The 17,116-nt window shown below is 47.8% G+C and overlaps 1 protein-coding gene and 1 long non-coding RNA gene across 2 annotated transcripts in view; one reads left to right on the forward strand and one right to left on the reverse strand.

The window, feature by feature from the left end:
* Positions 1-3,188: 3,188 nt before the first annotated feature.
* Positions 3,189-7,250, reverse strand: LOC146341021 (uncharacterized). The gene is made up of 3 exons (XR_014783812.1): positions 7,045-7,250; positions 4,282-4,773; positions 3,189-3,613 (listed from the first exon to the last, which is right to left on the reverse strand). It is a non-coding gene; the product is annotated as an uncharacterized LOC146341021 (long non-coding RNA).
* A 56-nt stretch (positions 7,251-7,306) lies between these two features.
* The window catches only part of IGFBP4 (insulin like growth factor binding protein 4), a 56,619-nt gene continuing 46,809 nt past the window's right edge, over positions 7,307-17,116 (forward strand). Inside the window, exon 1 of the mRNA XM_084804585.1 lies at positions 7,307-7,771. Within this exon, the coding sequence (XP_084660711.1) occupies positions 7,423-7,771 (349 nt within the window). The 5' untranslated portion in view covers positions 7,307-7,422. The remainder of the gene's footprint in view (positions 7,772-17,116) is intronic.

The following is a 17,116-nucleotide window of genomic DNA, read 5'->3' on the forward strand; positions in this document are numbered from 1 at the left end:
AGATCCTACTGAAGCTCAGCCCATTTCTGCCAGAGGCTTCATTCCCCCCACCCCCCATGCAGCCCCTTAGCTCATTCCAATATAGATGTGTGTTATATAGATCTGGCCTCAGCTCTAGCAAACACATTAAAAGACAAATATTCATTTCTGAGTTTGCTACCTCTATGAGAAGGGGCAGCAAATGGCTTAACAAGGTCTTCTTCAGCACAGAGCATCCACCTGAGTCTTAACAACTTTCTTTTCGTTTGGATACCATTTCTGTCATTTAAGAACATAAGAACACCAGGTGAAGACCTTTTTATTTTCCCAGGCATTTTAGCATTTTAGCTTTCTAAATTTTTATCTTTGCTGTTTTAAATCTGTATTTTAAACTCCTGCACTGCTGCTAGGTTTTATTGTGGTTGTATTGTTATATTGTGGTTTTAATGTTCTGTATATTTTAAATTGTTTTATTATGTGTTGCTTGGATTTAATTTTTGTGAACCGCCCAGAGAGCTTCGGCTAATGGGCAGTATAGAAATGAAATAAATAAATAATAAATAAATAAACAAACAAACAAACACAAGAAGAGTCCTGCTGGATCAGACCAAGGGTCCATCTAGTCCAGCATTCTGTTCACACAGTGGCCAACCAGCTGTTGACCAGGAAACCACAAGCAGGGCATGAGCGCAACAGCGCCCTCCCACCCATGTACCCCAGCAACTGGTGTACATAGATTCACTGCCTCTGGTTCTGAAGGGAGCACATAGCCATCAAGACTAGTAGCCGTTGATAGTCTTTTCCACCAGGAATTTGTCCAACCCCCTTTTAAAGCCATCCAAATTGGTGGCCAGCAGTACACCCTGTGGTGGTGAATTCCATAGTTGAACTATGTGCTGTGTGAAGAAGTCTTTCCTTTTATCTTTCTTGAATCTCCCACCAATCAGCTTCACGGGATGACCCCGGGTTCTAGTATTTTGAGAGAGGGAGAAAAATACCTCCCTCTCCACAGTCTCCACACCACGCATAATTCTGTACACCTCTCTCATGTCTCCCCTTACCCTCCTTTTTTTCAAGCTAAACAATCCCAGCTGCTGTAACCTTCCCTCATAGGGGAGATGCTCCAGCCCCTTGATCATTTTAGTTGCCTCTTTCTGCACTTTTTCCAGCTCAACAATATATTTTTTAGGTGTGGTGACCAGACCTGGACACAGTATTCCAAGTGTGGTTGCACCATAGATTTGTATAGGAGCAGTATGATATTGGCAGTTTTATTCTCAGTTCCTTTTTCTAATTATGCCTAACATGGAGTTTGCCTTTTTCACAGCGGCCACACACTGCATTGACATCTTCATTGAGCTGTCCACTGCAACACCAAGATCTCTTTCCTGGTTGGTCACCACTAGCTCAGATCCCATCAAGCTATACTTGAAGTTGGGATTTTTTGCCCCAACATGCATCGCTTTACACTTGCTTACACTGAACCGCATTTACATTTTGATGCCCATTCTCCCAGCTTGGAGAGATCCTTTTGGAGCTCTTCACAATCCCTTTTTGTTTTAACCACCCTAAATAATTTGGTGTTGAATATTCTTCCATCTATATTTACTAATACATGTTTCCAGCTATTGTGATATATAATTTCTGTGCAGCTCTGAGGGCCGGTTTAGCTGGTCTGAATGGGAGGAGCTGTGAATGTCTTTTTGTTGATGTTCTTTGTTCTTTTATTTACTTATTTATTTTTTATATGAGGAATAACTGAAACAATACATTTATATAAAACGCAGGCTCTGATATTTGAACCGAGTACTTACCTTGCTTAGGTGCTTTCCCTAATTTCTCAGGGATTCGTGGGGCCTGCCCAGATTTGTACCAAAGTAAGAAGTAATCTTTAAAAACCACACGAGGGCGCCATTCACAAAGACTGGGAGGCTGGCAGCGTGGGTCTTCCTTCAAAATTTATAGCACAAATAGATACATGAAAAGGCAATTATCACATAGATGTCAGGAGTTACTTATTTTCCCCATTGTGTCTGGAGATTGCTGGTGACAAACCATATTTGGGCTAGATCTCCGCTAATGCTTTTATCAGTATTGAAGCGCATTGATAACTCTTGGGGCACATTCCACATACCGCTTTTCTAGTGTTATTTCCCTCTTTTTGTTCCGTATTATCCAAAATACCACAGCAGATGTCACTGTGTGAGCTACGAGGTGTAAATGCACAAGAGGGATATAACATTACCATGATGGGATCGTATCAATATGACACAAAGTGTAGATCTGGCCCTGGTTTGGCCTAGGCAAGGGAGGAAGAATGGAAACCTACTGGATAATATTTTGTATTTGAAGCAGGGGTGGGCAACTTGAGGCTGTCCAGATGTTTTGGCCTACAAGTCCCATTAGCCCTAGCCAGCATAGCCAGTGGTGGGGATGATGGGAGCTGTAGGCCAAAACATCTGGAGGGCCACAAGTTGCCCATTCCTGATTTAAAGGAAGGCCATAAAGACTGTACAAAATCAAATTTTGGATGCTGGAAGTTTTTTTAGGAAGGTATTCAGTTACTGAATGTGAGCATGGTGTGTATGTGAGCTTTTCTACCCAAGGCATTTATTGTGCACTTGTCATTCCCTACTCACAGTTGTTTATGGGTTGTTTAGACGACATCGTGACCCTCCAGTTTCACTTCTGTTTGTAAACAGCATTTTCGGCAAGCTTTTTAGACCAGGGAAAATGGAGTATGATTTCTGATGGAGGAAAGAAAACACTGTTTCTACGTGTGTATTTGTGCTATTCTGCTACACTGCAGTGCCACCTAGAGGTTATGTAGCAGAAAAGCAGGAAAGGAAACACTTCTTGTGTAGTGCTCAGACTCAATTCTGTGATGAAACCAAAAGAAGATGGAGTGGATTAACAGCCTTGTGTAGAAAAGCCTTTAGTATAAGATGACCTTTATATATACTTAACACATGTGGTATCAAAGGGACTGGTGACTTGCTATTGCATAAGGAGAGATCTCAGAGCAGCATTCCCCAACCTGGTGCCCTCCAGATGCTCATAATCTGGAGGGCACCAGGTTGGTAATCCTTCATAATCACTAACCAACATGGCCACTGGCTGGAGAGGATGGGAGTTGTAGTCTGCACATTTGGAGGGCACCGGATTGAGGAAGGGTGTTCCAGAAAGAGACAAGGCAAAAGTGTCTTTTTGTGCATTACATTTATATTTTACAGAGGCTCCAGTTGGCCAATATAAGGTTGCCAGTCCTTGAAATTAAAAACTTTGGTAGGTGGTGGTGAAGAAGCCCAGAGTGGGTCCAAGCGTGTGATCAGAGGACAAAGTCAGTGGTTGGGAGTTGGCCTTGGAGGAGGAAAGAGCCTAGCACCGATGCTGCCCACTCACCTGAAGTGTACAGCTAAAAATAAAAATGTGGAGGCAACAGGGGGGACAAAGGACTGAAAAGCCAAAAAATAGGCTGCCCCCACCATTTCCAAGTGGTGTCACACTGAGGCACACAGGCCTGGTATAACTTGAAAAGCAATGGTTTTGCACTGCATGTTTCCTCTTTTAAAGATCCTCTTTTTAAGATCCATCCCAGCTTCTTCCCTTGAGATCACGGATTTTCAAATCATGGCTGTATGGAGGAAAAAAAAAACTCTCATTCTCCACCCCTTGTTGTCTCTATAAACTGTAAAGCATTTTGGAAACCACCCTGAGCTCTTGTGTGACATGAACAAACAGCAACCTTCTAGCTCAGTTGTACGTTGATGTGTACCAAAACATGCTGTGGTACTATGCACTTTGCACAGGGCATTTGAACATTGGTACACAGCAGACATAGACCTGGCCACCGCCTCCTTCCCTTTGCCCCATTGTAGTATTTCTTGCTGGCGCCTTTCATGCCTCAAGTCTGAACAAGCAGCAAGGCAGGCAAACTGTTGGGCCCCATCTATATGGCACCGCTTTGACCCCCCACCCCATCGCAATTGCGCAGCAATGTGGCTGCGAGTCAGCACACCCTGCGATACACTCGTGATGTACTGCACGCTTCCCTTACAGACTCTCTGTGCCCCCTTTTTTGGGGCATTTTACTGAATTGCGTAGCTGTGCAGTCCCGTGAGTGTGGGGGTGAGAAACTTCAGTGGCTGTTTTGTATTTGAGAGGCTCCGCTCTGTCTTTCCATCCCCTTTTAGGTAAAAAGTGGGTGTTTTGTGCTCCTTCATTTCTGCACCATCAGTTTGTCAGTTCCCCAGCCCGAGACTCTCGTGATGGTTAGCACTCACAAGCGTGAGTGGTATGTACCTAGCCATTGCTCCGAAATGGTGGCCGGAGCGATGTTGGTCCTGCCCCAAGACCCCACTGGTCCTTGGGCACTGAGTCCACAACTGTTGTGAAGATACGAAGCTGCAAAACTGTGTAAAAGTGTGATTAAATAGATGAAAACGCCCCTCTGCGCCTCTGTAACTGCGCAGCTGCGAAGGGATGGGGGGAGTCAAGGGGTGTCACAGAGTGATGCAGGCACTATGCATGCCTACAACATGCTCACTGCAAAATGCAAAGTCGTTTCAGGGAAGGAACAGATGGCCTGCAACCAACCCGCAACAAACCCAAAAAATCGCAGTAAATAAATGACTCCTTGGAACTCCACATTTTCTGGGCAAAAACCACGGATGGCTGTGAAGTTGCGACTGCGTCATCTGTCACGAGGGGCCTTGACTTGCCCCGGCCCCAGAGTAAAAGCCTGGTGAAGATGGGGTCATCACAGGCTGAAACGGCCATGGAGCTTCATTTGTCCTAAAGAAGATAAAAGCAGATGAGAGGCATTTGTAATGCAAATGAGCATTCTGGTCAATGTAGGATTTACATTTCTTTCCACACAGCAAAAGCCACTTTAAGTCTTATGAAAACAATATGGGGCTGTTTGCATGATAGGGCTCATGTGAACCTGGCCAGCAGAGGTTATGTGAGGGCTGTTTAACCCTCGCATAACCTCCGCTTGCCAGGCCCTTGAACAGGTCGCTTAACCTTCCCATAACCCTTGCCAGCCCACGGTCAGAGGTTGAATATTTGGGATGGCGCCACAGCATGTCAATGCGAGCCCAGTCAGTCCATAGCTACACCCTCAGCTCTAGAACATTTAAAAGTCAGGTTGTCATTCTGTAATTGGGGAATAAACTGGGGATCTTAAATGTCTGGTTTAAGTGGCAGAAGTGTGGGGGGGGGGATGGGATACGAAGGCTACAATCCTATATGCACATGAGAAGGGAATAAGCGCCTTTGAACACAGTGGGACTTACTTCCAAGCAAACATGCATAGGATCATCCAGTTTAACACCTTGATTGTGTGTTTTTGAACAGTAACACGCGCTTGATAAAAATAGGTATGATAACATTTGCTGGATAAATTTAAGCTGGAGTAGGCATATGCAAGCTTTTGAGTTTCCAAGATCTCTCTATCAGCAGAGGAGTTCTGCAAAAGTCAGAAGCTCACATACAAACCTAGGTTATGCCAGCTGTCCCTGCTGAAATTCCTTCTAAATTAAAAGACAGAGCCCTGTCTGCTTTTGCATCTGGCCACCCTGTCTGAAAAGCAGTGCTTAATTTAAACCAGGGCTCATCAAAGCTTTATCCTGGAATTTACTTTCTGTGCCGGAGCCAAGTCCTGGAAGAGGAAAAGGAGTAACAAAGAGAGTGCTTTTGAGGATATCCAGTATACCTGCCCTTCATCACCACCAAGTAATCACAACCAGTTTTCACACATCTGAAATGGTCAGTAAAGGTGCCCAGGTCAGAAAGAGAACTTCTGGCCCAGTTGAGCCCCAGCACCTCTAATGTTAGGAGATTTAGTACTGTTGGTATGAAAGAGTTCACTTTCTTTACATCATCTAAGGGCCAGATCATGCCTTTAAGACCATGCAAGGTGGTACAATTTGGAGCAGGGAAACAGTGGACTGGAAAGAGGTTAAGGGCCCAATCCTATGCATGTTTAGACAGAAAAAAGTCCTACAACTCCCAGCATTCCCCAGCCAGCATGGCTGGCTGGGGAACGCTGGGAGTTGTAGGACTTTTTTCTGCCTAAACATGCATAGGATTGTGCTCTAGATAGCTCCCCTGCCACTTCTCAGGTCTTAATCTCTCCCCCCCCCCCGCCCCTGCTGTGGCTTTTAAAGCTAAAAAAGAGTATAGTTGCATACATTTGCATGTAATGTATATTTTGGCCCCAAGTGGGAGGGGTATGACTGAGGTTTACAAACTTAGCGAAAAGGTGGAAAGAGTGAATATTGTCTCTCCATTCGAACTTGGGATCATCCAGTGAAATACATTGGCTGGACGTATGGGGCAAACGAAAGGATGCACTCCTTCGCACAACGCATCACCACCCTCAGTGACGGCGTTTCAGACACTGCGGCAAATACGCGGTCGACTCTCCCATCCGCTTTCCGCTCTTCTACTGGAGTGACCAAAGAGGCAACTTGCCCATCTGTTGGCAAGGGGTGCAGGCAAACACCACACGTGGTTCGGAATGTCTGTGGCTCTCTGCGCGGGAGATGCACACAGTCTCTTTTTGCACAAACGTCATGTGGAAGCAAGGAGAAAACGATTGGACAGGCCATTGGTGAGTCCACGTTTCAGATGGCCTGCAAAGCAGGAATTCTTCTGCCGCAAAATCTGGCGACAAAACACTAACCTAGTTTGGGTTTTTAAAGAATTGCAGATCAGTCTGTGGAAGATCCATCTATGGATCCCTAGCTGCCATACTGGCTAAGGATGGAACGTCGAGAGGGAATTGCACAATGTCCCCCTGACTGCCGGATGCTGGGAAAGAACAACAGAGGACTGTTGTGACCTTTCTGCCCTCTTGGTGAGCCGGCTACTATTCCAGACAGACTTCTGGGCCGGATGGACTGATCCGGTGATGCCGCGGCACTACAATTCTCAACTTCTCTAAAGAGAACAAACATGCCTGCATGGCCAGAGCCACACACAGTGCGCTTAACGGAGCTGTGGCGTGATGTCTCCCCTGCCATTCTACAGAAACCGACCAGAAGCAGGCTCGAAACTCACCCAAGCAACAACAGAAGCAAGGCCGAGGGCTGCTGCCGCTGCCACCGCTGCTGCTGTTTCCCAATTCCAGCGCAGGTTTCCGTCTCCGTAGCTGCAGCAAGCCCTTTGTGCTTCCTTCCTCAGGGCAAATGAGGTCTTTTCTCAGCTGTGGGGCAAGCAGCCTCAGTGGCCGCTGCTGCTGCCTCTCCTCTGCCTCTCCCTGGAGCAGGGAGGTGTGGCCAGAGAGTGGTATAAAGTCCAAAGAAGAGCTTCTCCCCCCTCCAGTACAGAGTCCCGCTCGACGGAGACCAGCCAGCCTCTCCGCTCTGCCAGCGACAGCGTGCTTTGCAACCTTTGCCTGTCAGTCCCTATCGGCCCAGTAACGCCCGCCTGCCGGCCATGCCCTCGGGGACGGTGCCTGTCACACTGCTGCTGCTGGCCCAGGTGGGCTTTTCGGTCAGCCTGGAGGCCATCCAGTGCCCGCCGTGCTCCGAGGAGAAGCTGGCACGCTGCAGGGCGCCTTCGGGATGCGAAGAGCTGGTGCAGGAGCCCGGCTGCGGGTGTTGTGCCACTTGTGCCTTGGCGAAGGGGACGCCCTGTGGGGTCTACACACCTCGCTGCGGCTCTGGCCTGCGATGCTACCCACCCCGGGGAATGGAGAAGCCCTTGCACACGCTCATGCACGGCCAAGGGGTGTGCATGGAGCTGTCGGAAGTCGAAGCTATCCAAGAGAGCATCCAGTCCACAGGTAAGGGGGCACTGGGCAACGGGGCACCCCAGCCCGGCAGGCAGGGTGATTCGCTGCAGGAGCTATTTCACGAAGATTGCCTTCTAGAGCCCATCCCAGATGTGGGGAAGGGTAGACTCGTTTGGGGTGCCTTATGTTGGTGGGTCATGCTTAGGTGCATAACCTTCAGGCTGCCAGCTCTAAAAGCTGGCTGGGCACAGCCGTACCTATCAACCAATGCCTGGAAGGAAACGAGCACCATACCAGCCATCCGCACGCTCTGGGGAGCCCTAGGAGAGCTTTGCGCTGTATTTCTGGATCATAACTTGTTGGCTGCCAACATAAACACCAGAATGGCCTGTCCGCATGTTCAGAAGTGCCGGCCACAAATAGTTATAGGTAACAGATAGAATGCAACCTGCAAGAGGCAGAGGGGTCTATCTAAATCTATCTGGAGTTATTTATAGGCTGCCTTTATTCACCTTTTGCATTGCCTTCTGTGGCCAGGGGAGAGTGCTCAGATGTGCAGACACAGTGAGAGAAAGGGGTGGGGAGGAAATCAGCTCCCTGCCTATTGCTCCATGGAGAAAAATTGGAAAGCCATGTGAATTGACTTCCACCCTTTGTATCTTGTACTGCTGTTGCTGCTGAATAATAAAGAGTAGCGTTTCTCATGTGTGGATACTCAGGAAATGGCACGGGGCTGAAATTTTTGTCATATAATTACATCCTAGGTTCTGCTGATAGATTTTGGCACATGGGAGAAAGTTAACAGGAAGCTTTGCCAACCAACCCCTCTCCTCTCCGTATATAGAGCAAGAAGGTGTTTTCTCCTGGAGCTTAAAAGTTGCATCCTCAAGATCTCCTTATGTACATCAGATATCCCTATGCATGCAGCGTGTGGCACAATCCCTTGTATGTCTACTTAGAAGTAAGCCCCACTGAGTTCAATGGGACTTACTCCTAGATAAATGTATACAGGACTGCAGACTAAAGTCTACAAAGAGTAAGTGACAGCACAATCCTATACATGTCTACTCAGAATTAAGTCCCATTGAATTGAATGAGGCTTACTCCTAAGTAAGGGGGTATAGTACTGCAGCCCGAATGGTGCAATGGAATGCCTGGTTTTTGTCCTCCTACACTTTCAACGCAGGCTGCATGTGGGATTGAGCTGAGAACAGGAGAGAGTTTTTAGAACTCTAAAAAGCAGCAGGGTGGCTCCAGGGCACAAAGGCATAATTTGTCCCCATTAAGTGACTACAAGTATGCTGTTCTAATGGCTCATGCACCTCTCTGCCTCTTCCCTCTGCATTAAATAAATCCAAAATACTTACACCTCCTCCGGTACTAGGCCACTGATAGACATTAGCATCTATGCTACACCCACCAGGATGCATTGAAAGGGCAAAGACCTTTTTTCTTTGCTGTGTCTCTAACAGCTGCATAACAGACAGACATTCAACAGGTGGAACTCCCCCCCCTCTCCATGCTGACTGCTCCCCATCATTTCATCTCCATGCTCGGGTCTGCTGGACTTTCTGCATGCCTTGTTGTTGTTGTTGTTGTTGTTAGTATTAGTATTATCATGCCTGTTTGCTGGACTTCCTGCATGCCATGCTACGATGATACTGATGCTGATACTCCAGTCCGCTGGACTTTCTGCATGCCATGCTATTATTATTTTAGCCAAAATAAGTACGAAGCCCACTGGCACAGACAATTCCAGCCATGGGGGAGCCCCCCTTTGTATTGTGCAATGGCACACTTGCAAATGACACAATCATACAGGCAGGGTCAATTGTCTAGGCTTTTCCCACACATCTGTCACCCCACTAGGTGTGGGTGGGATGGAAAAGACACGCACCATCGTTCCTGCCCCCTGTGGTGATCTTATTCACACAAGTGCCCCTACAACATGGGAACACACCTTGTGGAAGGGGCTCTATGCTGCCCGTTGCATACGTGACGGGGCCATGACAGTTCTGTTAATCTGCACATTAATCTGCATGATGATCACAAGTATTCGCCACTGGGGACTGGGAGCTTGGATTATGGAAGCAGTGTGGTAGTTATCCCCAATGAATTAATGTTGAATAAAGTGGTGTGTGTGTGTTGAGTTTGCGTATGCAATATGATCCCTAAAGGCAAGGACTGGGGGAATATTATCTGAAAGAATTAGGACCAAAAGGACTTTCCAGAGAGATTCCGGCAAGAAAGGGAGTATACAGAAGGGAATCTAGAAAACCATATAGGCTGCCTTACATTGGTTAAATACAAGATGATTTCCTTATGGGTAGATTTACATGGGACATGACATGCATCTAGCACATGTTAGTTAAGTAGTAGCAGAAGATACTCTCACTACACTGGAGAGCCAGTGTAGTGTAGTGGTGAGAGTGACGGACTGGGAGACGGGAGATCCGGGTTCTAGTCCCCACTTGGCCATGGAAGCTCACTGGGTGACTTTGGGCCAGTCACAGACTCTCAGCCCAACCTACCTCACAGGGTTGTTGTTGTGAGGATACAACGGTGAGGAGGAGGATAATGTAAGCCGCCTTGAGTTCCTTGCGAGAGGGAGAAAGGCAGGGTATAAATGCAATAAATAAATAAATAAATAAATAAATAAGATATAATTGCTGCTACTACTGGTAGAATTTCAAGTAGTAGCAGCTACATTTACTAGGGTGGCCAGTTGAATAGCAGGAGAGGGCTCCTGAGCCTTTAATAGTCAGGGATTTAGGGAGATGTCACTTGCCATGTCCTGCTAAAGAAAGCTGCACTTGCTGAAATCCCCTCTCCTGCATGAATATTTAAAGAGCCCCGACTCTTTGTGAGGAAGAGTGAGATATACATAAATAAATAAAGCAAGCAAGCAACTCCTCCTTCCCATTGAATTGTCCCAGTACTTATTACTTACCTATATTTGTAGACTGACCCAACATGCAAACATCCCAACACAATTTGGAGATGTGTTGCAATGGCAGCTTATTGCCTTCTGGGAAAATGCAGGCTGTGCTAGGAGATGGCAACACACATCAAGGACGTGTAAACAGCATGCAGTTCTGACTGATCAGTGCCTCCGGCACCCTCCAGGACTCTATAATCAGGAATGCCCCCCCCCCCCATAGAACCTCATATTTAAAGAAAGGCAAAGATGAGGTTGGAGAGCAAGTGGTTAACGATTCCCATGAGACTTGGGAGGAAATGATCAGCCACGAAATTTGGTTGCATGTTCCCTCCCATACATTTTGACTGGTATTGCAAGGTTACCGCAGGTGACACATTCTGCTGCACATATGAATGCCCCTGATCCCCAAACAGCCTGGCCCACCCTTGTGTCTTTAAGAGCAGCTGGCTATGTGGAAATCAGCAGGTTTCAGAACACAGAGATATACATCTCCCTCTACTCATTGCAGCAGATCTATCCCTATAAGAGTCAACTATGGGGCTGATTGAAGAGCTGGCAACCCTCAATTCTGAAGTTATAAATGTAAATGTATTTTCAGTGACATACTAAGAGTCATAATATTAAGGTATCTGATATCTCTAGACAAACAGACCAAAGCTTTTTTTGTTTTGTTTTAAATGCAACATAAAAGATGTAACTATTTTCAGTTGTTAGCATGATGAACAAAACATTAAAGGCAGGTGGGTGGGAATGGCAAACACATCACCCTTTTAAGTTTCCACACTGCAATAATATGGCATGAAATACTGTTATTTCCCAGCATACGAATTCTGACTCTCAACGGTGTTGGCTGACTTTTGTATTCTCAGAACCTGCTATTGTTTGAAACCCCCGTAGCCTGATGAAACAATCCACCAGCTCCCTCATAAATGTGTAGAATCTATCGTCAAGTTTGCATGCCCTAGTAGTAAAGTAGAGTGTATTTGCTCAGATACTGTGAGATCATTAGTGGTGGAGGAGAGGTTGGGGCTCCAACCCTATATATACTTACCTGGGAGTAAGTTCCATTGTACTCAATGGAGCTTACTTTTGAGTAGACATGCACAGGATTGCACTGTAAAAAACTCAAGGGACACATTGCCAATTACTCTTTGCCTCTCCCAAAATGGGTTTGAAATAGCAATATAACCACATTTCTATTGAGATACACATTATCGCACAAGTGAAAAAACAAGCACGAAAGTGTCTTAAAACTGCTGGGGAACAAGTAAAGTTGCTTCAGGGGCTGGATTAGGTCTGTGGGCTGCCAGTTGGCCATGCCTGATGTTCAGTCTCAAAAACATTTATTAAAAAAAGAGAGAACTAATGCTTCTAAAGAAATTATCTGGATTATACAGTGTTATACTCCATTTGGTAGGTCAGTGCCTCCTCACCTTCATAGCTGGAGAGCATCACGCATCCGGCCCTGTGAGTGGAAGTGGTGGAGAAATCACACAATGGGGCAAGCTGCCCGGAGGAGGCTGGTGGGGTGGGGTAGATGGTCTTTGCTTGCATCCATGTTTCTGCCTCTTTATGACAGGCAGTGCGGTGCACAGCAGACAGAGTATTGAGTGGCTTTGCAACCCTATACTTATGTCCACAGCAATAAGCCCTATTGAATTAAGTGGGACTTAACTCCCAGGTAAGCGTGGATAGGATTCATAGATCTGCAGCAAGTCAGCCCTGGGGATCACTTGCAGATTAGTAGCTTAGCCATGGAGATCACTTCCTCAGCTTGGGCCGGTTACTGTCTCTCAGCCTAACTATTCTCCCAAGGTTGTTGTGAAGATAAAAATGGGGAAATGGGAGTGAGGCAGACTATGTAAGGTATAAGCCAGCTCCTTGGCAGAGGTGGTAACAGAGGAACGGAGATAGGGAGGAGTTCATGTGGTCAAGGTAAATTTGCATGTAAGTCCTTTGGTAGGAAATGCACCGTATCCCTAGGTGCAGTCTACGGATTCAGTAACTGAGATCACTTCCCCTTTAATAGGACCTACCTGTTGTGTTACTGGAATGGCCATCCACCACCAGTCAGATTGCCAGACAGTGGAGGCTGGTGGCTCTGATGTCAGCAGGGTGGTGAATCCACTCCGGGTTTCAGTCCAAACCAGTCAGAGCTCTAAAGGAGCTCTCCAAGGTGCAAAGCAAATGCAGAGGATGAGGTGGCTAGATAGCATCACCGATGCAATGAATATGAACTTGAGCACACTCTGGGAGAGAGCGCAGGACAGGAAGGCCTGGCGTGCTATGGTCCATGGGGTCACGAAGAGTCGGACACGACTGAACGACTGAACAACAACAATGTGCTTGCTACTATCCCTGTTTGCTAAGGTCCTTGCCCAATGCCTGGTATTTGGCCTTGACAACGAATTCTCCCTATTTTGCCTTATTGGGGTGGGTGGGAAGGGAATGCCTTTAAAAAAAGTTAGGGTGCTCACATGTGTCCTACCCTAGCTAATTGGCAACCACTCCTATAGGAGTCTGTCCGGAGTGTAAATGTGGAGGAATGTGTCTTCAGTTGCAGAGATTCTGCAGTGAGTACAATCGGATCAACGGCGAGACCAAACATTATATTAAACCAGCCTTCCCCAACTTGGTGCTTTCCAGATGTGTTAGATGACAACTCCCATCATTCACAGCCAGCTTAGCTATTATATCCTGTTTCCCTGCTTTTAGTTTCACAACAACCCTGTGAGAAAGGTGAGGCTGAGAGACAGTAACTGGGCCAACCTCCCAACAACAACAACTACTACTACTACTACTACAAACTTGTAACCAACTACAGAGTTAAGCTCAGTCTATTAATACAAAATGCTCCAGATGTCAATGCAGGAGAGGCCATTGCAGACTTGGAGTAAAATAATAACATGGCATAGAGAAGGCAGAGAAGAGCCTTCAGCGGTGTGTAGTGGTGTGTGGGGTCCCTGAATGTGTGGGGTCCCTGAGGCAAGGATTCCTGGTGTGGGACTTGAGGATCTTACACAAGTACACAGGAAGATCTCTCTGTTCACCTCTGAAATATTTGGAGGAGGAATATGGGTAATTTAATTTTTTTACCCTGGATGTGTACTTGTGTCTCAGGACCGACCCAAGACATTCTGTGGCCTCAGACAAAGGAGAAGATACATACCTTCCACATACAGATGCTGACTGGACTAGCAGTGGGATGTTATTTTCAACAGTGGCAAAGTGGCAGCGTCCTGGACTGCGCTTGAGGGCAGCAAGCTAGCTTTGGGGACACAGGGCAGGCTCCACGGCGTGCCGCTCTGTCCTCCAACACCTTGCCGCCGCTCCCTGTTCCCCAGCATCTGCCATCTGAGGCAGATGCATCACTCTGCCTAACGTTAGGGCTGGCCCTTCTGACCTGCCTGAATGAAGATATTTTTCCTGGCATGGCCCTAAGTAGCAGGGAAACGTGTCACCTGCTAAATTTCTGTGTGGCAAGCAGCTGTTAAAAACAAAAGAGCAAAGCTAGCAAAAGGGAATAATGTGTTTTTCTCCTCAGGTCCCTGGTGTCTTGCACTGCTCTAATCAGCCCTTTTTATGTCTGGGCAGACTCCAGATTCTGTAGCCCCCTTATGGAACCTAGCCCCATAGAGATAGAGGCAAAGATAGAATTTGTGTGATTATATCCCCATAGGTTAAAAAAAATTAAGGTTGCAATACTATGCATGTTTAGAAAGAAAGAAAAACCCTACAACTCCCAGCATTCCCCAGCCAGCATTGCTGGTTGGGGAATGCTGGGAGTCGTACGATTTTTTCTGTCTAAACATGCATAGGATTGCACCTTTAATGTGTAAAACAGGAGTATGGATGAGCTGGAGGGCAAGAAAGGTGGAGGGAAATGACATGGCTGCCATCACTAAGGTAATAGAATCCCAACCCTAAACCGAGATTCCAGAAATGGTCTTGTCCATTGCAGCTGCAGTCTGAGATTCTTTCCTCTCTCTTCGGCTTGGTGTTCTAGCACCTTACCTTCTAGGCCAGGATGGTCAAGTGCCCCAAACTCTTCAGGGCAATTTAGACAGCAATCCTATACCCACTTCCTTGGATGTTTGTCTCATTGAACTTAATGGGACTCAGGGCCAGCCCTCTCATGAGATGAATCCTCTGCCTCAGGCAGCGGTGTGGGGTAAGCAGCAAAGTGTGTCCTCCGCCACACCCGCCAAGAGCACCTCCTGCTGCTGGGTGCTCCAGAGAGCCCTGCCAGTCGCTCTCCTGCTGTGGCATTTGCCACTTCGGAACAGCCGGACTGATGGGGCTCTCCAGAGCTGCCCCCACCCTCTATAGCACCTGCTACAGCAGGAGAATAGCCAGCGGGGCTCTCCGCGGCTGCCACTTGCCCTCTCAGAGTGAGCCAGAGGGTGGGCAGGCTCTCTGTAGAGCTGCGTCGGCCAGCAAAAGTGGCCAGAACAGCTCTTGAGAGAGCTGGCCAAGCACAAATGTCTGGCTCTAAGGGGAACCTTCCAGTACAGGTTATCTCCTGGGACAGCCCTCCCACAATGCCTGGCTTTGAGGAAGGACCCCCTCAGAGCTGAGCATTTGCAACTGGCTGTGGCCAGCTCTCTGAAGACCCATGCTGGCCAGAGTGGCTGGCGTGGCTCTTCAGAGGGCCCTAGCAATGGCAGTAGAGTGAGGGCTGGGGTTGTGTGAGGGGTGGCAAGCAAGGCGGAAACAGTGATAATGAGGGTGGATGGGATGTGGCAACAGGGGTGGGGGAGGAGCTGGGGCATGGTGACAGCAAGTGGGGTGCATGTGTCAGTGTGCATGTGCTCTTGCACCAGCGTTGCTGGCACTTACTTCTGAGTAGTCATGTACAGGATTGTGCTGCTAGAGTCTTCAGAGGTTTGAACATAGAAGAGCTGAGGGGTAAATGTGCCTCTCTAATGTGCACGGAATACAGAGTAAGAAGATCTTGTATATAGGTGACCTTTCCTACACTTTTTCAATACATGTGTAACCCTTGTCCATCCTTGTCAGGGTTGCCTCTGAGCATATAGAGTGTTGGAGTAGCTCAGATTCTGAGGAAGAGCTGCAACATGTGGGGGAGGAACTTTCCCAGGCTCCAGATGCACAGCTGCACGGAGAGCCAACCCCTTCACACATCCCTGGGAGAGATAGCGAACACGGGGAGGCAAGGGAAGAACATCCTGAACTCTGAGACGCAACAAGCAGGCACAAGACGCAGGCACCCTGCCCGATTGGCTTGGCGTCAACAGCTGCACCTAGAGGTGTCATGGGAGAGGGGGAGATCTTCCCCTCCCACCCCTTAAGTTAAGAGAGCTTGCTGCCTTTTTTCCCAAACAGAGATCAACTTTCATAGTTTCCCTTTGAACTCCCTGAAGGCTGTTTCTTTTGTGTTCTGTGAGTCTCTAGCAATTTGCATCTGTATGCCTCATTAGGGTAAATGGAATTAAAGTAGGGATGTACGAAACACCTACCTGGCTCCGCGCTGGGCAATCCGCGGTGGGGGGGAGGCGCTCCGTCCCTCCCCCCGGAATCCTCGACAGGGGGGAGGTGATCCGGTCCTCTCCCCCAGAATCCTGCCCGGCCGGCTCCGCTCTGTGGCCAAGCTGCAGAGCCGCCGGCCGGCTCCGGCCACCCACAGCCGGACATCCGGCTGCTGGATAGCCCTGCAGGGACGCAAATGGCGGCTGTTGTAGCCGCCGCCATTTGCGTCCCTGTATTGAGCCGTGATAGGCTACGTAAATATTTACGTAGCCTATCACAGCAGGGAGAAAAAATTTGCGTACGCTGAGTTTTTTTCCCCCCTGCCATGATAGGCTACATAAATGCTTACGTAGCCTATCACGGCTATGAAGACGAAGCGAATGGCGGCCGCAGGATGGCCGCCATTCGCAAAGCAGTGCAGATGGGAGCAGGTAAGTGCTCCGTTTCGCGTGCCTTTTGTGAGTTGGGGGCAGCGGGGACTTCATCCCGCGCGCCTTTCGTGGGTTGGGGGGTGGGGGTTTTGTTCCGCGACAGATTTCGGGGGGCTGAATGCACTGGCATTCGGCCTCACCGAGATCCGTCGCGGAATTCTCTGACATCCCTAAATTAAAGCCTTGGAAATGCAGCCTCTGGTCTGAGTGTCGATTTGGCTCTTGGAGTTCTCAGCAGGGCAAAAAGAGAATCCTGACAATCCTCTTCTACATTTCATCTTTTCATCTCAACACTGCCTCCTTCTCCCTCTGGTGCTTCCAGACAGAGGGTTCCTAGGACTACCCGAGCATTTCTACATGAGGCATTTATTGTGTGCTTGTGGTTCCTTACTCACAGTTGTTTACCAGTTTTTTAGATAATGTCATGATCCTCCAGTTTCACTTTTGTTTTTTTAGAGCATTTTCCGGGGGGGGGGTGTTAGAGTGGGGAAAATGGGGTATTATTTCTGAAAGCTAAAGAAAAGGTATTTTACT

Source organism: Heloderma suspectum, chromosome 6, assembly GCF_057233095.1.
Source record: "Heloderma suspectum isolate Gila_16-S chromosome 6, 16-S_ref, whole genome shotgun sequence".
NCBI lineage: Eukaryota > Metazoa > Chordata > Lepidosauria > Squamata > Helodermatidae > Heloderma > Heloderma suspectum.